Source organism: Oreochromis niloticus, linkage group LG20 (genome assembly GCF_001858045.2).
Source record: "Oreochromis niloticus isolate F11D_XX linkage group LG20, O_niloticus_UMD_NMBU, whole genome shotgun sequence".
Lineage (NCBI taxonomy): Eukaryota > Metazoa > Chordata > Actinopteri > Cichliformes > Cichlidae > Oreochromis > Oreochromis niloticus.
Genome location: NC_031984.2, coordinates 10,380,303 through 10,404,160, shown reverse-complemented (window position 1 = coordinate 10,404,160; position 23,858 = coordinate 10,380,303). Strand labels below are relative to the sequence as shown.

At 39.9% G+C, this 23,858-nt stretch overlaps 3 protein-coding genes across 7 annotated transcripts; all 3 read left to right on the top strand.

Moving 5' to 3' along the window:
- The first annotated feature begins 1,523 nt into the window (after positions 1-1,523).
- On the top strand, positions 1,524-10,487 carry nkain5 (sodium/potassium transporting ATPase interacting 5). 3 transcript variants are annotated; one of them, XM_005448485.3, is made up of 8 exons: positions 1,524-1,628; positions 1,734-1,830; positions 2,805-2,942; positions 4,827-4,907; positions 6,550-6,747; positions 9,202-9,262; positions 9,398-9,409; positions 9,559-10,487. In XM_005448485.3, exons 2-8 carry the CDS (start codon positions 1,777-1,779, stop codon positions 9,567-9,569), a joined length of 555 nt encoding a protein of 184 aa, XP_005448542.1. In that variant the 5' UTR covers positions 1,524-1,628; positions 1,734-1,776; the 3' UTR covers positions 9,570-10,487. The 3 variants fall into 3 exon arrangements, with proteins under 3 accessions (XP_005448542.1, XP_003438970.1, XP_005448543.1); XM_003438922.4 differs by having other exon boundaries at positions 9,398-9,468; XM_005448486.3 differs by lacking the exon at positions 9,398-9,409.
- Positions 10,488-10,875: 388 nt separating this feature from the next.
- On the top strand, positions 10,876-14,828 carry LOC102076819 (uncharacterized). Of its 2 annotated transcripts, none has more exons than XM_019349695.2 (2): positions 10,876-11,257; positions 11,348-14,828. In XM_019349695.2, the coding sequence occupies exons 1-2, from the start codon at positions 11,044-11,046 to the stop codon at positions 12,457-12,459; spliced, it is 1,326 nt and encodes a 441-aa protein (XP_019205240.1). In that variant the 5' UTR covers positions 10,876-11,043; the 3' UTR covers positions 12,460-14,828. The 2 variants fall into 2 exon arrangements, with proteins under 2 accessions (XP_019205240.1, XP_019205241.1); XM_019349696.2 differs by having other exon boundaries at positions 10,876-11,269; positions 11,360-14,828.
- On the top strand, positions 14,588-23,589 carry ythdf1 (YTH N6-methyladenosine RNA binding protein F1). 2 transcript variants are annotated; one of them, XM_003439110.5, is made up of 6 exons: positions 14,589-14,967; positions 15,338-15,365; positions 15,853-15,947; positions 17,195-18,814; positions 21,911-21,955; positions 22,082-23,589. In XM_003439110.5, the coding sequence occupies exons 1-6, from the start codon at positions 14,938-14,940 to the stop codon at positions 22,094-22,096; spliced, it is 1,833 nt and encodes a 610-aa protein (XP_003439158.2). In that variant the 5' UTR covers positions 14,589-14,937; the 3' UTR covers positions 22,097-23,589. The 2 variants fall into 2 exon arrangements, with proteins under 2 accessions (XP_025757621.1, XP_003439158.2); XM_025901836.1 differs by lacking the exon at positions 15,853-15,947 and having other exon boundaries at positions 14,588-14,967.
- Positions 23,590-23,858: the final 269 nt, after the last annotated feature.

Sequence of the window (23,858 nt, the reverse complement as noted above, 5' to 3'; positions counted from 1 at the left end):
AATAGTTCATACGTCTAATTGTTGTTTGTGTTTCATACTGGCACTAATTCCAACCCAAGTACTCACCGTCCTCAAACCCTGACCAAATTTGTTTTCGCAGCTTCTTTAAGCAGAGATTTTTAGGAATCTGACTGACATCCTGCTTTTGATACGAAAAAAACATGAGTGAGTGGGGGGAATGAGAAATAACGCATCAGAGTTTATTTTGCAGTTTTAAAAGGTGCCAGTTTTTATCTAAAACCTAAGACGTATCAGGGTTAATCCAAGTGCTATTTTACTTTAAACTGTGTTAATATTATTTTACTATTTTAGTTATACAAACTGAATTATTACAGCATCTGCTGTGCTTCAGTTCTGGCAGAAGAACATTGATTTATAAGGAAAGGAATGAAAACTGCTTCCTGGATGAACCGAGGGGTAGTACCAGGGTCCACTAGAAGATAAATATGGATTCTTTTGAACTGTGAATCATACATATCATATCTTATGTGGGCCTGTTATGATAATTTTTTTGTTTTTTATTCTTGGCCTCTACAGGAGTGGTTTTACTTGCTTTACAGTATATTTTAGGCTCCAATGTGAAGCCGTTCAGTCCTGGGGGGAAACGTAAATCCCTTTGGGGTTGTCTCAGGAACGATATTCGCTTTAAAAAACAAAAGTCTGGCAAATCAGACATGCAAAACTACCCACTGTGGTGACCCCTTGCTAATAAGAGAGAAGCTACAGTTAGCTTTAATACCCTGTATTTGAACATATTGCATAGCGTATTGCATAGCTTTTTGTTTGTTTGTCTGTGGTAGAAAGTACCATTTACTTTGCTGTTGTCTGCCGGGGTTGCAGAATCAGTGCCAGAGATGCCAACAGGATCAATGAACTAATTCAAAAGTCTGGAACCATCATTGGCCAGAATCTGGAGGCATTTGAGTCAGTGAGGGACGGGAAGTCACTGAACAAACTGCTCTCCATCGTGGACAACCCATCATACCCACTCCATGCCCCACTACAGAGGCAGCAGAGCGTCGTCTCCCTCAGACTTATTCAACCCCGTTTCAGGAAAATGTTCCCACCTTCTCTTCAAAACCATCAGGCATAGGATTCCCACACTTTTAGCAGCTGTTTCTCAGATTTATAGTGTGCATATTATTCATTCGTGCATTTTTTACTACAATTCTACACAATCTCAGCCTTACTTGGTTTTTAACTTTTCTTTAACGTAACCTCATTTTCGTTTTTTTTATTTTTCTTTGTTGTTGTTGTGTTTTTTTTAATCATTGTCACAGTATAAGATACTTACTAAGCATCTGTAGTACTTTTACTTTACCTAAACATACCACAGGTGCACACGATTAAATAAACATGCAACTGTATTGTGTAATCTACATATGCATATTGTGCAGTCTACAAGGTTAAGGTTGAACTGAATTGAAAACCAGCAGCAACATGAAATAAATTCAGCAGTAAAAGATGAAAACACAGTATTTAGTTTCACTGAGCAGCACAGACACTTTCTGTCAAAAAAAAAAAAAAAAGTTTGGTGTGGCACTAGTCACCCCTTATACATCAGCCTACCCTCCCCCTTCTCCGTAGTTTTCGCGCAGCAGCCTCCGTGTTTTGCTCGTGGAGTAAAGGTACGTTTCCTCACAGTCTGCCACTGGGTGTAAAGCTTCACAGGTCTGGCTGTTGTGTTTGAGCGGATTAAAAAAAAAAAATCCTTATTATCCACATCCCCACAGCCACCATCATCAAACCAGCGGGGGCAGGCAGCAGAAGAAGAAGATGGGGTGCTGCTCGGCGCGATGCATGTTGATCCTCCTGTGTTGTTTGCAGCTGGTAAGAGCTTTTCACACATGATGCTTCGACATAAACACATCTGTTTAGGCATCAGGCCAGCTGCTGTCTATCCCCTCTAATAACTCAAAGCAACCTAAAAGAAAAAAGAAAAAAAAAAACAACAACAGTAAAAATGCAATTTAAAACTGCATGTTAATGACTGTTATGCTTGAATCACTTCTTTGTTGTTTATAGTGAAAGAAGTTCCGCAGTTAAAGCTTCAAGGCTTCAGTTTTTTAAAGACTATATTAAATTTAAGACCATTTAAGGGTAACGGTGACCAAAAGCAGGTTAAACGGTTTTACGCATGTTCTTTCATTCACATTAACTCAGGTTTGTCATTCAATTATACGGCAACAGTTGGTAATAAATTAAATTACAGTAAAATCTACAAGTAAAATCTAAAAAGCAGAAACGCCAAAACGAACTGCTCTTTTATTATTTGCTGTTTTGTTTTTTGTTTTTTTCTGTTAGGGCTTCTGTTACCGTAAAGTCAATTTATTTTGGGTTTTTTGTTCGGCCAGTTGAAAATGACTGCATTATGGCATTTTATACATCAAACAATTAGCAGAACAGGCTGTAATGAAAATAGTAGGCTACTACTTGTTGACTGCAGCACTTTGAAAATCAGATATTTTTTGTAGTGGGCAATTTTAGATGAAGGTGGAGAATAGCAGTGACCGCCCACCACCATCAGCCACCACCACAATAAAGGGCTGCTCCTACTTTGCCCTCCTCCTCAGTGTTTCCCACCCTGCCCCCCTTTATGGCTCACTGGGACTGTGACCCCAGAGGACACAACACCACAAACCAGCTCTGTATTTTCCTGAGGATGCTTTGTCTCCCACGGCTCAGTTGCCTTGGAAACTTATAAAAAAAACAGGTCAAAGATCATGGTCTAACAAGCCATGGCAGCATAGGCTCAGCTGACACTCACTGCTGTTTTAAAATGCGTTTTAAACTCTGCCCTGCAGATTACGGCGCTGGAGAGGCAGGTGTTTGACTTTCTGGGCTACCAGTGGGCTCCCATCATGATCAACTTTTTTCACATCATCATGGTCATCCTTGGTCTGTTTGGTGCAGTCCAGTACAGATCACGCTATGTTATAATGGTAAGTCTAATACTGAATGTTGTCTCATAAGAAACAGCTGTTTTTGGTTTGTCATAAAAAAGTTTGTTCAAGCTTCCCCTCAAGAAGATCACTACTGTGAATATACAACCAGAAGGTGGTTAGTTTAGCTCAATATAATGACTGCTAACTTGATTCTGACCTACCAGCATCTCCACAGCTACTTAAAACACATGTTATATCCGGAGTTGGCAGCAGACCATGTGAACTAGAATGGCAACCAACTTTGACAGAGGAGTGAGAGGAGTGCAAAATTATCTGTCTTATATTTCAGGGGCAATGCAGGAGGGAAAACAGTAGGGACAAATTCTCAAGCTGCAGAAACAGGTCAATGAACTCCCCCCACACTGGGGCAGCTGACTGTGAGCACACAATATCTTCAGCACAAGGGTCGTGCTTTAAAACAAGCAGCATAAACTGACCTCTTTTTAGTTTAAGAGACATGGGGGCTACTTCCCAAAATCTGACCTGCACAGGCCCTGTCCACTCAGTGTGCTCCTTTGTCATACTGGTTACCACGATTGCTGCAGAAACAGTAAAATACTCTGAACCAAATAATTAAATTGTGCTAGCAATACAGAAACGTATCTGTGTTATGGGTGTTTAAGTTTTTCATTACCAAACTGTTATGAATCAGTGTAACTTACAGCTGAAGTATATCAGGAGAGTTCAGCTGAGTGGGCACAGTGACATTTTTGGTCTGGTCTGAACTGCTGAGGCCTCTTTATTATGCCAGTGCTGGTTATATGTGAGATATATATGAGTGGCCACCTCCAGGGCTGAAAAATTCAGTTGTGCAAAGGCTGAAGTTCCTCCAATGGCCACTTGACTCTGACTCCAAAAGCAAATCAATCCCCTTTGACTTCCATATTAAAATGTTTTTATTGATGTGTTTAAAGCCTGGTACAAAACAAAAACGAAAGTTAAAAAATGTTCCTATAGGTATTTTCCCCTTTTCATAACAACTGCAGTGGGTGTCAGTTATTTGTAACTCATCTATTTAGAATTTAGTTTATGCTTTAGTTCAGTAATAAATTGCACTCAAGCATAGGTGTACGAACACGAAGAGATAATTCGCCAGCCAGAACTGAGAAAAAGCTTTGCAAAAAGAACAATTGCACAGTTATCCACAATATTATCTTATATGTGTATTACCAACATATGTATGATAAACAGTGATATTTAACGGTTATCTTGCTGATGACTTTGCTTTTCTCGTTAAAATATGGTTAATTCTAGCTCTAAAAACTAATAAAACGAGTCCTACTAGAAAACAACAGACTAGAATAAACCACTAAAAATGGCTCTTACTCTTCTTTTGTGCAAGAATTACAAAACCGAGATGCAGTTTGTTTAGTGCAGTTTGAAGTGCCGTCTAGGCTGTTTTCTCCCATTTTTATGTCTTTATACCAAGCTAAGTACTACAATGATCAGTATTTTGTGCAGAGACAGAGGGTTTCAGCCTTTGTTTTCCATCTAATGCATGACAAAAAAAGGTAAGACATTAAAAAACGTGATGAAACACATTAAAAAAAAAAAAAGAACCCACAAAAAAATCATGTAGTCAGTGGAAAAAAGCAGCTCCCTGTGCTGTGCAGCATTAACTGTGCTGGTAGTGTATGGTATGGTGCTTGTGACCATCTTATGTTAAGTTTGTAAGAAAGCTGAGTAGTATAATAACACCAAGCAGCAGTGAGCTGGGATGATCTGGATCATTCTGAATATGTCATGGTAGTATACCTTTACTGTATTTAACAGGAAAAAACTATATTTAGTCAGTGTTTGTCACTACATCTCAGCCCAACCAACCTCAACCTCATTCCATGCTGTCATTCCCAGAGTAATTCTGTTCTTCTGTTTTCTCAGTACCTGCTGTGGACGTTGTTGTGGGTTGGCTGGAATGTCTTTGTGAGCTGTCTCTACCTGGATTTGGGAGGGCTTTCAAAGGTAACTTTAATGGTCACGTAAGTGTCAGGTAATTAGGGACCGAGAGCTCCTAAATACAATGTTCAGCTCTGTCCATGTCACTCCTTTCAAGATCTGCCTCCAATTACAGACTCAGAGTGACAGACACCTTACAGCATGTTCCTATCCTCAGCCGCAAACAAGTCTCATTAAGTTGTTTATGTACACTGTCTGCACTCTGGAAGACCAAACCCTAATTATAATTTAGGGAAATGACTGCAAATGTTAAAAATAAAACTGTTCAGAATAATTTTCAAGTCAGTCATTCAGTCTTTTCTTAGCTCCCCAAATACAAACAATGCTGTATTTTAATTTTAATGATGGTTGGATTCTATTCACTGATTTAAAATGTAACATTTGATCGAGTAAAACGTTTCTTAGGGATTTCTCCTGCAAACCATCCCTGTGTAGTGTTTTTATAACTGGATCACTACAGTTATGCAATATTTATTAGTGTTAGTCTGTTATATCAATTTGAAGATGTAGCAGGTAAATATGGACTCACTTTATTAGGTACACTGTTCAACTGCTTTTTAATGCAAATCTCATCAGCTAATTACATCACAGCAACTCAGTGTATGTACACATGTAGACATGGTCAAGACAACATTGTCAGAGGAGAATAGGCAGACTGCTCTGAGCTGGTAGGAGGGCAACAGTTACTTAAATAACCACTTGTTACAACCAATGTATGTAGAAGAGCATCTCTGAATGAACAGCATGTCAAACCTTGAAGCAGAAGACCACACCAGGTGTCTTTCTTCTCAGCTAAGAACTAGAAAATGTGGGTAAAATTCCCACAGGCTTACCAAACCCAGACAACAGGAGATTAGAAGAATGTTGCCAGTCTCTATTTGTGCCAAAACATTCAGAATGGGGTCAGAATTTAGATGAAACAACATGAAGGCATAAATCCATCCTGCCTTGTATCAGCGGTTCAGGCTGCTGGTGGTGCAGTGTTATGGGTGATATTTCTTTGGCACACGTTGGCCCCTTATTGCCAATTTACCATTGATTAAAAAATAACCAAATAAATAAATAACGGCCTACCGTTTCTGTATTGGTGTTGACCATGTCCATCCCTTTTAAACATCTTCTGATGGCTGCCTCCAGCAGGATAATGCACCATATCACAAAACTCAAATTTATTTTGCTGTACTCAAAACAGTGAACAGATCACAAAAAGAGCACCTTTGGGATGTGGTGGAATGGAAGCAGCAACTGTGTGATGCTATCATGTTAAAATGGGCTAAAATCTCTGAGGAATGTTTCCAGTAACTTGTTAAAGCTATGCCATGAAGAATTAAAGGTGGGCTGAAGGCAAAGGTCAACCTAGTACTGGCAAGGTGTACCTAATAAAATGTCTGGTAAATATATGCTTGTAGCAACACTCTTACATGACTGGTGCATAAAGAACAAGGACAAAAAGTGCAATAAGGTGAAATAAAACTTGGTTGTTAGTGCATGGATTCATTTTCACTAAAGTCTGAATTAAATTTATACTGCATTTGGGGGTTTTGTTATGTTTTCTTTCACAAAAAGTTTGATTCTGAATATCGTGCTGCTTTTCAAGCTTAATAATATTCATAAAATGAACTACCGCCTGTCTGTTTGCTCCCTTAAGGATGGTGACATTCTGTCCCTCGGTGTATCCTCACATCATTCCTGGTGGAAGGAGAATGGGCCGGGATGTGAAAGCGAGAGACTTCCCTCTGCCGGATGGAAAAACCAGCAAAACCCAGAGCTTACCACAGTGCTGAGCTGCTGGCTGGAATACCAGTACATAGAAATCCTGCACTGCATCATCCAGCTCCTCATATCAGTGAGTCTTTAGTTTTGTTCAACACTTCATTTAACAAGATGTTGAAATGACACCATTGCCAGATGTCGCAGTCACAGCAAGAGCTAGTTAAAAAGTGAAGTGGAAAACCTGCCTTTTCATGTCATTAGAGCTACACTTGTCCAGAAATCCATAAAAATAAGATCAGCATATGTCACCCCATGACAACAAAACCAAATAATATGTCAATCAAATTTTGTATTAAATAAAATAATCCACTCTAGTGGCAAAAAAAAAAGTGTCATTACCCCAAAACTTATGGACATAACTGTATTTATATATTATTTAATGTAATTTTAATTTTAATAAGCATGCATCAGTACACACGGGAACTAACTGTTGCTTAGCAACACAATCTGTAGATTAGTAACAGAGCCACGATATTTAAGAATAACATCATATTATCACACTAGCGAGAGCTGGTACACATTTTCAGTTTGTGTATTATCTACAAAAGTGAATTACTGAGATATTAGGTCCTGTTTTTGAAAATATTTTGAAGCCAGTTCAATCTTCTGGGTGTGATTTATTTCATTTTTGTTCAATTAATGAAACTATATTTATCTCTTTTTTATACAGCACTTCATTTCTCTGGTCAACACTGGGTTAATTTACATGACTAAAAGTAGTTTTAATTATCCACTTCAACTAGAATATATAAAAATTGATGGTTGAGTCTGTTTGATATCAGATGTTGTGGAGACTCCAGCGACACTTAAAGTGATAGAAAGCAACTTTATTAAGTGACCAATGTGTTTCGGCTTGTGGTCTGCATTAGGGGACCCTGATGAAGGCCTACTTCCTTACACAAAGTATTGCATATGCTCAATAGATTCAACACAGCAGCTCTGCCATAAATTCTGCTTTTATAAAATGTGTTTTTCAGGTTTGTTTATGATTAGTAAAGGTTGTGTTTTTGAAATACCAGTGGTTGGTGGTGATGGTGTTCTGGACTCTATTACAAGTGCCTCAATTTCATTGATAAAAAGAAAAATATAGGTCCGATTTGATTTTGGCAGATCTTCACTTCTAGTAGTGTCCTCACACATTCCTATTTTGGCCACTTGCACTTGTGCATTTGTGATCTCCTTCTGTGTTCAGCTTAAATTTCATATTGATACTGGAGGAGATACTGTAGAGTTGCCATACTTGCAAGTAGAGCAGGTGGACAAAGATGAAGTCTTCAGTGTCCTGTGAACAGGCATGAAAGCCTCAGACACCTCAGGGCACTAAAGCATAAATCTACATAACAGTCTGAACCTGCAGGATCCATTCATGGGTCAAAACCTTTATGAATATCATGAAAATGACCAGTATACTCATGTCTGTGCTTCCTTCAGACTTTGAAACTTTTAACTGTTCCACTGAATGCTGCTCTTTCCTCTCCGAGTATCAGGAGTATCAGGTCATATTAGCAGTGATAAACATAAAAGTTGATAAAAAGTGGATGTTATTTTGAGGTCCATGCAAAAATCATTAAAATGCACCAGCAAGTGGTCCTAAAAGAACATAAAGGTAGAAAAATAAGAATAGCCAAATTTCTGTCAGCTCAATGGCAGAACCTTTTGATTGTACCCCACATATTGGAGACCTTGTCCACCCAATCACTATTAAACCGAAGACTTATAGACCACATGAATTTTACACTAAAGAAGAATTTCCCAAAATTAACCCGATAAAATGACTTTCGCTGCTCTTTCTGTGAAGTCCTTCATAATTTGACACAATCACCTCAACCTGAAGGAGTAGCTTTTAGATAAACCTTTCTTAAGCAGTTGTGTGGATTTAACTGATACAAGTATTTGTTTTTCCTTTCACTACAGTTTCTATTACTAAACTGATGTTTTATTAGTGACCTTACCTGATCAAGAATCAGCTACTTGCTCACAGGATGTCATCTGATTGGTTGATATTTTCCCTGTATTATTGTGGGGTCCTTACCGTACAGTATAAATCACCTTAAGGTGTATGCTGGTGAACATGTATATTGAACTGCATTTGAGTGCTTATGTGAACATTTCTTCTACCTGATGAAGGTCAGTTGGAGAAAAAGGTTTAGATTTAATAAAGTCGTGGCAAGCAAGACGGTGTGCGGAGGTTACAATGATTCTTTTCAATACAAATTCTTTCCTCCTACGCACCTGTTCATTCAGGTGTGCAGAGATTTTAAATCCATTAATATCTAAAACAGTTTCTTACGTGATACTTTAAGAGAACATCTACAGACAGATATTTTCTCTGAGTAGGAATGCAAATAAGATATCTAACTGGAATTAAGAGGTAAGTTATTATTTACATGTTTTTTTCCCACTAAGTCATAAAATCTTTCGCTGTCAGAACAATCTACTGTCTCCTTTGTGTTTTGCGTTAATATTAAAAGACAGAAGATTTTAAAATATTCTGTTCTTTTCTTATGCTTTTGTGATAATCCCACAGCTCCTGGGATTTGTTTACGCCTGCTATGTGGCCAGCACATTTTCAGAGGAGGATGACAGCTGTAAGTGTCCTCCTGATCAGTGTCAAATACAATCTCATTTTTTTACATGATCTAATTTATTGGATAACAATCCATTACAAAGAAACAGCATGTTTATGCACGCCTTTCATTCATTTTGTTTTATGTTTATTTTAGTTAACTTCATTGGTGAGTTTCACTATCCATCCAAACCCTTTAAGTTGCTTTTCTAGTGTTACAATCCATTGGTAAGTAGTCCACATTTGTTTGCACTCATGTAAGCTAAGCTAGGCCCATCCTCTGCTGCACAATTTATTTCCTATGTTTTTGTTTTTTAGATTATAAATAAAGAAAGTGAAAAGCTGAGAAGGAACTAAGAAGAAGATCAAACAACTCTGCAGAGTCTGATAGTGCGTCATCTCTGGCATGGTCAATAAAACTCACACAGAGATGCCGAATCTCACTGTGTACGTTTCTCACACTGTGGCCTGATTCAAAAGAGGAGTCTCCAGTCTATTGCATGTTGATATTTTCTAGTTTTATCACGTAGTAACGCTACCTCTCGGCATGTATGTGAAAGACTGTTTGTAGGTTCAGCTGTCTGACAGAATACTGTGGTTCTAAATTTGTACATATGCAGCTGGTGTTCTTTCTGATGTTTCATAAAATGTACAAATTATTATTATGTGTAATTTCAATTAGAAGAAGGGAGGACCCCGACGTGTATAATGTGTGTTATCAGTCAGTGAAATAAACTGTGTCCACAATCTGCCTTATATTGGAGTACTGCTAATGTTCATTTATGTTTATTCATTCATATACAGTTTTACCTCCATTAGTGAAATGTAAGTACATTTACTCAAGTACTGCACATTACTTAAGATTACATTTCTTTGTGTGCAATTTCGTCTCTTGTACAGTTTAGATTAATACTATACAATATAGCAAATCTCCAACTGGACAGTGTTAAATAACATTATTTCCTTTTAAACTTGAAGCTTTGAAAATCTTTTTGCATTGGGACAGAAATTAATATGACAAAGACTCTTTTAAAGATACATAGATACAAGCTCGTGTTATTCATCTGAAGAAACAGACCGATAGAATGAGTGTGATAAAGGACATAGTGTGTTGTTACACTGGTAATGCCAGGAGAGGCAGTATCGGTTCTGTAAGAAAGTGGAAGAAGGGAGCGTCCTGCAGGAGGCAGTGAACGGACACTGATGTTATAAACATGTGGCTAAGAGAAGGTTCAGTAAACAAGTAGCAACAATATTCCTGTGTGAGGCTCTGTCATTTCATTTTTATTTTTTGAAGATGCAACATCCTAAAGGTGTATATAGAAAACATGTTGATCCTGAAGCATTTATTGAAGCTTCTGAGCTATTTGTGTAATCCTCTCCTGAAGTTCTCGGGTAGATTTGGCCTTTCAATTGGGAATTTAACATCTCGTACAAAGTTAAAGACTTTTATTTGAGTTTGGTAGAATTCTATTTCAAAGAAAAACAAGACTCTGCTAAGTTGATGACATCACATTTTACATTCTAAGTGGATGACATCACGCTCCATTTGCACTCCATGACATCAAACTCCAGATCAAAGGATCAAAAGGAAATTAAGCAATAACATTCTCTCAAAAGTCCCTAAATAGGACACCAGCGTGCACTCAGTATGTCTCAGAACTGTGCAACTGTATAGGAACACACCACGAGCCAACCTCTAGACAAAGATTTGACACGTTCAGTGTATGCAACAAAACACAAACTCAAACCCCGATCGAATAGAAAAAATATCATTCGACACTGTAAGACAAAAGACGAGAAATGCAACATATGCAGCAAAACCTTGATCCCCAGGAAGGGACCTCGTCGGCCGCTGTTCACCCTAAGCAGCAAAACCCAAACCCAAGAGGGAAAAACAAGGCATCAAATGGAGGGACTCCATCTGATGCTGCCAAACAAAAGGGTGCAAACAAGAAGAAGATGCAGAAAAATGCAAACCCAAACCCCAGAGCCAAAAACCCTGGACCCAATCGAGGGCCTTGGCCACATCAGCCCAATGCCCACTTTAAACCCAATAATGGGCCTGGGCAACATTGGCAAAATCCACGGTTTGTGCCAAAACAAGGGCCTGTGCCACATCAGCCCAATGCCCACTTTAAACCCAATAATGGGCCTGGGCAACATTGGCAAAATCCACGGTTTGTGCCAAAACAAGGGCCTGTGCCACATCAGCCCAATGCCCACTTTAAACCCAATAATGGGCCTGGGCAACATTGGCAAAATCCATGGTTTGTGCCAAAACAAGGGCCTGTGCCACATCAGCCCCATCCTGACCATAACACCAACGATGGGCCATCTCAGCCACAGCCTCACTTAACACCAAATGATGGCAGTCGTCCATACAATGAGACTGATGAACTGGGTGCGCTGAGATTCCACCTGCAGGAGGCTCAGAACATGTGCAAAACCAATCTATACAAAATGACAGCTGCAAACCACAAAGCTGCTGCAGCTAAAACTCAGAATGATTGGGTTCGCTTTCAGCTACAGTGCTGCAGAGGAAACGCTCAAAAAACCATCCTTGAGCTCCAAAAACAGCTGGAAGAGTCTCGTAGAAAGACACCCGAGGAGAACTTCACCCCTGAGGTGAGTGAGGCTCCTGCTGAAGACAGCAACACAGCTGTCACAGCTGCAGAGCTGAGTGTGGACGCTTCAACACAAACTGCAGAAGCTCCACACACAGATTCTACAGATGTGAAAACCGATCGAGAAGCTGAGTTGGAGATCCAGTGCAAAAAACAGCAAGAAGAGATCAAACAACTCCGTGAGCAGCTCCTCAAAACTCAAAAGAATCTAGAAGAGGAAGCTGCAAAGCGTGAAGATCAGGAACAAAGAGCCAACTGTGAGCTCACTGAGCTGAAAGACAAACTCAGCACCAGTGAGGCTCTTTGTGAAAAAAATGATTTGAAGGCACAAAACTTAAAAGAAGAGCTGGAGAAAACCAAAGCTTCCCACCTGGAAATCGTGGAGAAGCAAAACCTGGGGAACACAACGATCTGCAACCAACTCAGGCAAGCAGAAGAAGAAAAGATCTCACTTCTGGAGTTTTTGCAGTATCTGCAAGAGACAATGGAAAAGCAAGAAGACCAGTCCAATGTTGCCCGAGAAGACAAAGTGCCAAAAGAAAAACCAAAAAAGAAAAAGAAGCGCAGTTGGTTTTGGAGACTATTCACTTAAGTGACTTCCACTCCGTCTCCTATAAAATCACAGTAATATACAACTAAATATTAACAGGCACTTCCAGTGCCTAAACATCCATTTAAAAGCATATTTGCTTTAATATTTAGTTGTGTATAATTTTGTCATCGGTTCCACCACCCCCCAACCGGTCGCGGCAGATGGCCGCCCCTCCCTGAGCCTGGTTCTGCCGGAGGTTTCTACCTTTTGAAAGGTAGTTTTTCCTCCCCACTGTCGCCAAGTGCTTGCTCATAGGGGATTGTTGGGTTTTTTCTTTAGTTCAGTTCAATTCAATTCATTTGTATGTAAATACTGTTGGATTGAATTGAACTGAACTAAAGAAGATTTTTAGGAGACGGAGTAGTCACTGAGTGAACCAGGGTATTATAACATCTTACCCATAAAAAAAATTACAATCAAAAAAATTAAATAAACAATTGGATTTAACAAAACATCTGAAGTGTGAACATTTTGTCTCATTTAAAACATATGAAAATGTCCAATTATAACAACCTAACAGCAGAAATAAAAACATTTACATCCTGGTTGAAAACATTTTTCTGTGAATGATATCCACTGTGTCTGTGTTGTTGATGCCTTTTGGGGGGAAAAAAAGTCTAAAGTATTGTAGTTGAGTACAGCTCCAGGTTTTGTACAGAGTACTTTCCATTTGCTCTAACTTTACTCTGCTATCTCATCAATAAAAGGGAAGAGGTATACCTAGCTGTATGGTGCCCTGACAAAAACCTGCTCCTGAATACCTGAATAATATAGAATAGTCATTTGTCTGTGGAAAGAGATTTCTTTAAAGCTCTGGACCTGCACTCAACAATATTTATCAAAGTCTTGCAACTCTAGAAAATGAGCAGAAAGACGTTGATCGAGTGGTAAGTATTAGTATATTAGTAATCTTTGGCGTCATTTTGTTACGGTCCTAGCAGGGCCTCCTCCTGAAGTCGCCTGTGTAGGCATGTCCTACCGTCTCTCCTGCCTCAGGTGCCACCTTTTTCTTTTGTACAGCTGACTCCCATCAGCAGTTAAAGGTATTTAAGGCCAGAGAAAGGTGAGCTCTGGTGCCAGAGATCCATGTTGGTGGTTGCAGCTAGTGAGCTGTTTTTGTTTGGAGGTTGTTTACTGCTGCTCTGTGAAGTGTTTGCTGACTAAACTCTTTTTTTACTTGTTTTTCAGTTTACTGACCGACGCCTGAGTTTTTTTGTTTGTTTCTTTAAAAAAAATGTTGTACTTGTTGCACTGACAGCTTTAAATGCTAGCTACATTTAAAATTAATTATGTGAACTTATAAAATATGTTTCATTTATCACCAAACTACCAAACAGTAATAAAAGAAAGAGTAAAAAATAAAGTAATATAGCAATGTTGTCATTTACTTTAGATGATTTTGTACCACATGCTGCACAAAAAAGCATTATGAATGTGACTAATTTGATTATTCATCCCATATTTTGGAAATTATTATTATTAAACATAGTGTTATCGTATAATGTTCTTGGACCGTTTTCAGTTGATTTTTTATTTATTTATTTGTTGTTTGCTGTTTTTGCTTAATGAATTTTAAAGCCTTTGTTCCATAATGATCAAATTTACACCTATTCTGCTTTATTTTATTTTGCTTTCAAATATTTTTTTTCCCTTAAGAGATTGAGCTACAGTTTATACTGTTCCACTTATTTAAGTTATTTTGATATATGTTGTGTTTAAATATAAGATATACTGATTTATTTATCCCAAAAATTTGGACCTATAGAAACAGTTTTTGTCATGAATATGTCAAGATTTCATAGTATTATCTCAAATGGTTCGACTTAACTAAAAACTTCTGAGAAAAATCCAAATAACTTTAAAAAAAATTTAAATTTAAATTAACTTAAATTTTTGATCTATGATTAGTAAGTTTAAAAAAAATCAGTGGCAGAAACAAACTTCCATATCTATTAAAAAAAAAACTTTCTTTAAAAAGCCGTAACTAGAATTAGATTCGGTGCGTTTAAGAAATGTTTTAATCTTAAAATAAAAAAAATTAAATTTATGACATGTTAGAGCTCGCTCTGCTACTTCTGCTGCTAGGTAGCCGTGGACGCGTTTTTCACGTCAGCGGCGTCATTTCCGCCCCGCAGACCCCGGATGAAGCTGCCGTTTGGGGCAAGTGAAGCAGGGCCACTGAGGCTGGTCGGGTTTTAATTTAGCAGAGAGGGGGGTCGGAGCGGATCGGAGCCCCGCTGGATTAATGTGGACAGGGCAGCGCGGAGTGCCAGCAGGGCTACGAGGAGCAAACACTCCGGGTCGAGCAGAGACACCGGCTAAAAGCTGCTGCTAACTCTGTTTAACTGTTAGCAGCAAAGTAACGCAGAGCAAGCAGCCAGCTTCTCCGGCTAATAGCCTCTCCACACCGCGGAGTGTGCAGCTCACACACGGCACGTCTCATCGGAGCTCCAGTCTAACACAGCACCTGGTGGATGAATGATGTCTGCCGCTAGCATTGACCCTCAGGTAAGCAGCAAAGAGGGGGATACCCTCAGCTTCGGGTTTATATTTCTGCAGGAAGGAGAGATGAGCATGGTGTGCACCCCTCTCTGGAGACGATGCCCCCGCTGCAAGCTAAGGATAGCTGGAAAACTACTCACTGCTGGTAACAAACCAAGGCCTGGACCACAGCTCCCAGTGGGTATCCGAGTGGCCCTAACATACCACACCGCCGAGCGCTGATGCTTTTTATGTGTCAGTGAGGTTTTTCGGAGGAAATTTCTGAATACATCTCAGTGTGAGGCTAGGGTGATGTCTTAATGCTCTGCATTTTCCAGTCGTGACCCACACAAGCTCTCTCTCTCTTTTTTTTCATCCTCCCAAAACGACTGATAAGACATCGAAAGGACAAGATGCAAGCAAAGGTAAGAGATGATGGATCTCTAGATGTTTTCTGTATCTAGAGGGGGACAAACTGGCCTGGCAGGCATATTACTGAGTGCATCACCACCTAATATGGAACATGTTTCTGTAGCGGTTTGTAATAGTGATAACCACAGCAAAAATCTTTTAAAATTAAGGTACCTCACATATTTCAAAAGGTCAGCTCCTAAATGCTATATTTATCAATCAGGAAGACAGAAGATCAATTTTAATTCTCAGTACTCATCATTCACGTTGACCTCCACTCATTTGTCTACAGCTGTGTAGCACAAAGTGCACATCTGTTGGAAACCTATTTGTATATTTAGAGTGAACACATGCTGGTGTTTAGTTTGTACCATTATTAACTGCAGTGTGAATATATCATGAGGTGTCATAATATTAAAAACGGGTATTTTGCTTTAGCTTTGGGTTTTTTTTTAAGTGTGTATAAGTTCCCATGTGCAGCTTTGATTTTATTTATTGCAGCCTTTCCAGTTTCGGTGCAGAATGGCTCCCTCCATCAGAAGGATGCTGTCCATGATAATGACTTTGAGCCCTATCTTACCGGCCAGTCCAGTCAGGTAGGAAAACTTTATTGAATCCCACAGGGGGGAATTCACCTGTTACAGCAGCTCAAAAGTAGTGATGAGATGGAAAGCACTGAATAAAAACAATGTAATATAGCCAAACTAGTCTTTGAGTTTTAGGAAGTAAAAGAATTAACATATGATCACATTGATTAAATATACATGTGCGCACATATGCATGTTAGATCTGTTGAAAGGGAAAACGATGGGGTCACTGTTTCTTTTAACTTTTTGGAGACCTTAAAAATAAAATTATTTGAATCAGTGTAGCACTGGGCAGTATGACCAAAAAATCTGGTGACTTGTTTTTCTGTTAACATTATAAAAAAATATAAAACTCTTTAATGTCATCATTAAAAAAGAAATAAAATAAAATGAAACTGCACGACCAAAGGAACAAAAAGTCTGATCTTAGACTCTCATACCTAAACATAAATATTTGGGCTATACAGTCAAAACTAATATAATTTTTTTTGGGGCCGCTGTCTTTAAACAATGATTGTTTAGCTCATTAGTGTTAATGTTTAAATGCAGCTTTCAAATGAAAAACATTTGAAATTACTCTTCCCAACTTTGTGGCACAAATTGTTCTGTCTCTGGGTAAAATCACCAGTTAGCCTTGATTAGCATATTTTCTTCCCAGCATGCTGTTCAGTGGTGTCATTAAGTAGGGTTTTTATTGGAATTGAACAGAGGGACACCTCTGGTCGATTGGTTCAGAGACAAAGTTATAGAGGCAAAGCTGAGATGGTTTTTGGACATGTGCAGTAGAGGGATGGTGGGTATACTGGATAGATGGGTGCTGAATATGGAGCAGGAGGAAAAGAGGAAGAAGACAGTAAAAGAAGGAGACTGTAGTGACGGAGGACATGCAGAAAGTTGGCGTGACAGAGGAGGATGCTAGTTTGTTTTGTGACATAATGTTTGCTTTGTTGAACAGCGTGACCTGTGGGTTTATAGTTGGTGTTTCCTATTATCACGTATGAGTCATGATTGCATCCGTGAGTCAAGTTGAGAAGAGGAAAGTAAAATATCTCAAATTCAACAAAGCAAAATAAAGTACCTTACTAAAAGGCGTACTAAATGGAGTGGAATCAGCACGGCAATTATCAGGTGATTAAAGCGGTTCAGTATAACAGAGTGTAAGGTGTAGGGGGAAGTGGAGTGTGGAGAAAAGGGTGAAAGAGCAAAACATTTACTTTGATTTTGTTAAAATGATCTTTTTCTGTTTCTTTTTGCAGAATAACAGTTATCAGTCCATGACAGACCCTTACCTGTCCAGCTACTATGCCCCCTCTATTGGATTTCCTTATCCTCTCAGTGAGGCTCCTTGGTCTACAGGAGGCGATCCGCCGATTCCCTACTTGACACCCTATGCCCCGCTCAGCAATGGAGACCACCACTTCATGCACGACACTGTGTTTGGGCAGCCGGGCGGGCTCAGCAGCAGCATTTACCCTCACAGGTTTAACTTCTTCCCAGAGAATCCGGCGTTCTCTGCCTGGGGCACCAGTGGTTCTCAGGGACAGCAGACTCAGAGCTCAGCCTACGGGGGGAGCTACAGCTACCCACCAAGCTCACTTGGAGGCACCTTAGTCCCTGATGGCCAGACAGGTTTCCATAGTGACACCCTAAGCAAGGCCCCAGGTATGAACAGCATAGAGCAGGGCATGTTGGGCCTCAAAATAGGCGGGGATGTGACCGGAAGTGGCTCAGGTGTGAAGAGTGCAGGCTCCGTGATCGGTGGCAGCGGCAGTGTAGCGGCTGCTGTTGCCACGGGCAACGGTGGCACACCAATGGGAATGCCCCCTCCGAAGCCGACATCGTGGGCTGCAATCGCTAGTAAACCTGCCAAGCTGCAGCAACAAAAGACCAAGAACAAGCCTCCTATAGTCGGAGGACCTCTGCCTCCACCTCCCATCAAACACAGCATGGACATTGATACGTGGGACAATAAAGGGACTGCGACCAAGATGGCCCCTCCTTTACCCCACCACCACCAACAGCACCAGCCCCAGCTTCACTCCCATGCTCCCAGTCTCTTGCCTCCCCTTCAACAATCACTGCATTCTGCCCAGTCCCTGGTGCAACAGATGACCCTGCAGGGCCCTCCTCCACCTCCTCCTCATTCCTACCAGAACCACAACTCTGCTCCCACACCTCAGACCCGCTGGGTAGCCCCACGCAACCGCAACTTGTGCTACGGCGGAGGAAGCTTGGACAGCAGTGGCTCCTCCAACGGCGGTGGTGTTGGTAATGGAGGGGGTGGGGTGGGGCCTCCAGACCTGGGATCAGAGTCCCACCCTGTGCTGGAGAAACTGCGAGCGGCCCACAGCTACAACCCCAAGGACTTTGACTGGAACCTGAAAAACGGCCGCGTGTTTATCATTAAAAGCTACTCCGAGGACGACATCCACCGCTCCATCAAGTACTCCATCTGGTGCAGCACGGAGCATGGCAACAAGCGCCTGGACTCAGCCTACAGAGCCATGAACTCTAAAGGGCCCGTCTACTTGCTGTTCAGCGTCAACGGCAGCGGGCATTTCTGCGGCGTGGCGGAGATGCGCTCGCCGGTGGACTACGGCACCAGCGCAGGTGTGTGGGCGCAGGACAAGTGGAAGGGCAAGTTTGATGTGAACTGGTTGTTTGTTAAGGACGTGCCTAATAGCCAGCTGCGCCACATCCGCCTGGAAAACAACGACAACAAGCCGGTCACCAACTCACGTGACACTCAAGAGGTTCCTCTGGAAAAAGCAAAGCAGGTGCTCAAGATTATCGCCCAGTACAAACACACCACCTCCATCTTCGACGACTTTTCCCACTACGAGAAGAAGCAAGAGGAAGAGGAGGTGGTGAAAAAGGTAGACATGTCTTTGATATTAAATACAAATGAATGAATCGGTTAAGGTTTTGCTGCTGCTGTATGAAAAAAGTTAACGTGGGGGAGGAATGTTTTGTTCACAATTTTACTAAAATAGCTTCTTTGGACCCTCATTTTTCACTTTTGTTTGCACACATGCTCTTCAACATGTCCTGTGTGTTACTAGAGCTTCACAATTGATCCGATTTTAATTTCTTGTGATTAGCAAATCAAGATAATCAATATTTATTTAAATTCATGTTTCCAAAGTGAGAAATCATGATGAATAATCATGATCTCAGTACTATCATTAATAAATCCTTTATTTAGAGACCTTCTGTCATTGAGGTGCACAAAAGAGTTACATTATAAGTTTAACACAGACAGATACAACAACACATTATTCGTATTTGCAAATTAAGAACAGCACCTACAATAGCTGTGACAGACATATATAATCTGTGTGAAAATAAGGGTACAGGTAATATTTAACTGCCCTCTGGACACTGTAAGTGCTGTATTTTAAACAAAGAGCACATGTGACCAGGTAATCTTTGCAGCACAACCTTGCATGGAAACATCAGACATTGCTGCTGTCATCTGCTATTTAAGGAAGACCATCTCACTTTTGTCTCCCAGTGATGCAGTGCAGAGTGAGAAGGCTCAAAGTGGCCAAAGAAGCACGCACATAAACAATATCACCATACTCGAGCCTGTGGGTACATGCAGTGAGTGAGAAACAGGATTTGTTCCTTTATAAAAATACAGTTTTTGTCTTTAGTTTTCTTGACAGGTGTTCCTCACGGGTCTAAAAATTGACTAGAAAATTTGGGATTTTTTCCATAATCGAGCAGCAGTAGAACCTGTGCAACTGTAGTCAGATCAGGCATTAAACGGTCTTAAACCTGCCAGCTTCATAGTACAAGGTCTGTGTGATGTCTGATAGTGCCTGTTTGAGAACAATGCAGGTAACTGTCCTGTGAATTCACAACAAGCGAGTGGGCGTCATGTGTTCTGCCTCCTGCACGCTCTGTTCAGTCAGCTCTCTTGCCTAAACCAAAAATAGTATTTCCAGCAGTGAGAACCCATCTGACGCAGGTTATTTCCTGCTGTGTGCTGCTTGTGAGAAAAGACAGCTCTGCACAACGCTCAGACCTGATTCTGGTGACGGTGTCTGAAGTTCAGGTGTAAAAACAGCTTCAGATAAAAACTACAACACCCTTGCCATAATCCTATTGTAGACTTACTTTCTTACACATGGATTATGCCTAATCCTAGACTAAATACAACATCCTATTGTAGTCTCCATTGAATTTTCTTTTTAGATTAGGACTGGGTTCAATCACCGACTGGTAAACCGACTCTTAATCACTCAAGGTGCACAAAACGTGTACTCGACCTGATTTATTATGAAATGAATAAAACTAATTGGATGATGTTGCCTTATATCGAGTTATTTATGTTAACTGCAGTTGACTTAACCATAGACTGTATATAAAGATGGACATAGCCACACAATATTACCTGAAACTAGCAACTGAGCCCATTAAGTCATCAGGAACAAGTCAGAAGTGACCATATTTAGAACATTGCTTGCTAAGTTATCAGCTAACACTAACCAAGCTTGATTTGTGAGTTGGTTGATAAACTATTAAGGTTTGAAGCAGGTGCACCTATCCATACTGATTGATGTTATCTTTTGGTGGCTACAGATGCATCTCATCATGAGTTGTGTCATACATGAGAAAAATACAAAAAGTGTATAGTAGGTTAAGTGGGGATTCTGAAATGGCTGTGGGTGTGAATGGTGACCTGTTGCTCTTGGTTAAACTTCATTTATACTTTGCCTGTTCACTCGAGTCCCAGTTTATGTAAATTTCATCATCAGATGGTGAGCACAAGATTTCATGTGGATATTCACGTGCCCGCCTGTTTTTTTTTGTGACCATGGGGATTTGCATGCACCTCAGGCGGTGTACTTCAAAAAAGTATAACAGGAATGACTACTCAGCCATGAGGCTTCCACCTGTGTCCACAATTAATTTGCCACACTAGTTTATCAGCCCAGTGATAAACTAGCAGCCAGCCCAAAGTGTTCCACGCTTCTCATCCTATAATAGCTGGGATAAGCACCAATCCCCCACAGCCCTGAATTGAAAAAAGAAAAAAAAAATGAATGCATAATTTAAGCAATTAGTGTTTTTGTTGCTGACTATTGTTTTAACTGTAGTTATGCAGAAGCCTATTATTATGTATTGCATAAATTATGCTGTAAAGATTTATGTTTTTTCCTGGTTTTCATTGTGGATCACAAAATCTTTTGCGTGGTAATTATATTTTAAATAAAGGTTTTGTTACAAAATTTATAGCATTTATGCTACAGTCCCACTAGTGCAAACAGTGGTTGGAGATCCCAACACTACCCAAATTATTGCCACCCATTGCGATAAACGTACTCTAAAGACTCGCACTAAGTCTGCAGCACTTACAGGAACTGCTATCTTCAAAGCAACTTTGGTGCCTCGAGATGGTGATTTAAAAATGTCAATGAGAGAGTCGGTGTGCTGGCCTCAATGGAGTGAGTACAGCGATTTAACTGCACAGGTGTTTGGTGACCTTGCATTTTTATAGGAATTCAACCACAACTAAACCAGTTGAGTCAAAGTCTTCTACTGCAAACAACTACGTTGCAGTCAAGACTCAGATTAATTGTAACATGTAGGCAACCTGTGTGCGTCTATAAACAGACAGCAGTTGTTTGCAGACATTCACCAATCTCTCTGAGTGGTTCCAATTGTTTGGAGACAGCATGCCTGCCACCAGATGAGCACTTCTAATGAAGTGAAGGGAACTTCTTGTGATTGAAATTGGTTGCCCAGCAGTTGGGCGTTCATCATCCTGAACCTCTGGGCATCCAGCTGGTCACTGCAACTGCTTGCAACTGGTTGCTGACCGCAAATCACCAAGCAACCACTGAATTTTCCTAGTCGTGAGGAGATTGCTGTCATGTTTTTACTCTAGTGTGACTGAGGAGATACTTCCTTGCATAATTCTCTGCTGAGAACTTCATTAAGTCTTCATGTGTTTTTTCTAACAGAGCTACGAGCCTGCCTCAATACAGAGTCGATCCCGAATCGATCAGGTAAAGCTTATCTTACTTCTTTCTCTCTCGAGTGGGGGTAAAGTTGGGATGAGAATATGAATTCTGTAGCAACATGGATGATGATGTGTATGTTTTTTGTTTTGTTTTTTTAATTCTCTCTTTCAGGATCGTCAGAAGTAAGCTATAGAAGTGTCTTCTGAAAGCTCAGCCGACGGTTGTGTTTGAATGGACATGCTGAAATCTAGGTTTAAAAAGAAAACACAAGGACACACACAAACACACAAAAAAAATCTGAAAACGAATATTTTTTTTCTATTTAATTTTTGCGACCAAACTATTTGAGCCACCAGTTCCAGTCTTCGATATGCGTGCAGGGATGAAGCTCGTTCCACCAGATGAATCGCTTCAATAATATCTATTTTCTTGTTTTTTCTGTATTTTTTAGCCTTATAAATCTCTATCGCTACCCTCGAACTTCTGAAATTGGTAACTAATTCTAAATATCTGCACATCTGTTTGGAAAAATCTCTCGACAACATGCTGCTGATATTCAGTGACTGTTCACTTTGTGGTTTGTGTGTTGGAGAAATGTTAAGTGCTTGTATTGATTTATCTTAATGAGTGAACAACAACTTTATTGACAAATGTCTGCTATCTGTATGTGGCCAGTTGTATTTTGTATTATCATAAGACAAAATAATAACTTCTATCATGCCCCCTCCTCCTCCTCCTTCTTCTTCTGTTTTTTGTTTTTTTTTCTTCATGTGAGGGGTCTCTGAAGGTTTCTATATGCATAGACATAATTGTGCAAAGGTGGTGGCATTAGAAGGCATAAATGTTAGAAGAATATTTTGAAGGATGTATCACCAGGTTTAACATAATGTTGAGAAAATGTGGCATTTTGTCATTACAGGGTGGAGCCGTAACATTTCTTTGCAGCGGTAGTGTGGATTAATTTTTATTTCCAGTACTGTACCTCAATTTTTTTTTCAAGCTAGAGATTCAGGGAAAATAAGTCTGAAGATCAAACGCTCTTAAAGGTGGTCCTGCTCTCACTAACAATGGAAATTCAAACAATACTGTTTAAGTTGATTTTTTTTTTTTTTTTTTTTAATCAACACAGGATCTGCTTTCTTCCCCCTTTCTCTGTTTATGAAATTCTGGGCAATGTAGCATGTACTGCTTTTAGAACTCAAGCCAGGCCCGTCGTTTAGTTTTATTTGTTCTTTCTTAACATTATAATAATCTTTTCATCATTTCCATCGCTATAACCTTCATCCTCGGAAAATGTAAGCTTTAATGTACCGGCATTTCTAACTGAGATCGCCTCAAAATGTTTAACTGTAGCATTATACTTAACTGATTTATTGTCAAGTGTATGAAAACGCAGAGACTAGCCTATATGGTATATGTTTGTGACTTTTTGTTATTTTCTTTTTTAATTGCTTGCTGTATTGTGTGTGGGTGTGTGCGTGGGTGTGTCTGTATGCGAGTGGAAGAAAAAGAGAGGGACTGTGGAGCAATCAGAATTATATAATGGTATTGGAATATAGAAAATTTATGCAAAAAAAAAGTTTTAAGTCACCCTTGAATTAAATATCTATTGTATCAGAGGTCACTATCACATTCTTAGATTTGATCATGCTCATTATTAAAGACATACTTATCTGTTGTTTGTGTTTCTGTTTTTATGACCATTTAAGGAAGTTTGTTTCTGAAAAATGAAAAAAGTTGCCACAAAAGCTTCGCAGACAAAATTAGAACGTCTGAGAGATCGATACAGCACATCTCCAGTAGAGGTTCTCAGTCACTGATCATGGTGACGGTGGGAAGAAAGAACTCTTCTTTAACAGGAAGTGACCTCCAGCTGAAACAGGCACATGTGACAAGTTTGAGAACAGAGAACATGTACAGTATGGATGCTTGTTTCCACCAAAACAAA

What these genes read in the sequence shown, in the direction of transcription:
- nkain5 (XM_003438922.4), top strand. Translation starts at nt 1,777, where the DNA reads ATGGGGTGCTGCTCGGCGCGATGCATGTTGATCCTCCTGTGTTGTTTG. An exon ending in TCCTGTGTTGTTTGCAGCTG is followed by an intron (nt 1,831 to 2,804) that starts GTAAGAGCTTTT and finishes TCTGCCCTGCAG; the next exon opens with ATTACGGCGCTGGAGAGGCA. An exon ending in TCATCCAGCTCCTCATATCA is followed by an intron (nt 6,748 to 9,201) that starts GTGAGTCTTTAG and finishes ATAATCCCACAG; the next exon opens with CTCCTGGGATTTGTTTACGC.
- LOC102076819 (XM_019349695.2), top strand. Translation starts at nt 11,044, where the DNA reads ATGCAACATATGCAGCAAAACCTTGATCCCCAGGAAGGGACCTCGTCG. An exon ending in AAACCCTGGACCCAATCGAG is followed by an intron (nt 11,258 to 11,347) that starts GGCCTTGGCCAC and finishes TGCCAAAACAAG; the next exon opens with GGCCTGTGCCACATCAGCCC.
- ythdf1 (XM_003439110.5), top strand. Translation starts at nt 14,938, where the DNA reads ATGATGTCTGCCGCTAGCATTGACCCTCAG. An exon ending in TTACCGGCCAGTCCAGTCAG is followed by an intron (nt 15,948 to 17,194) that starts GTAGGAAAACTT and finishes TTCTTTTTGCAG; the next exon opens with AATAACAGTTATCAGTCCAT. An exon ending in AAGAGGAGGTGGTGAAAAAG is followed by an intron (nt 18,815 to 21,910) that starts GTAGACATGTCT and finishes TTTTTCTAACAG; the next exon opens with AGCTACGAGCCTGCCTCAAT.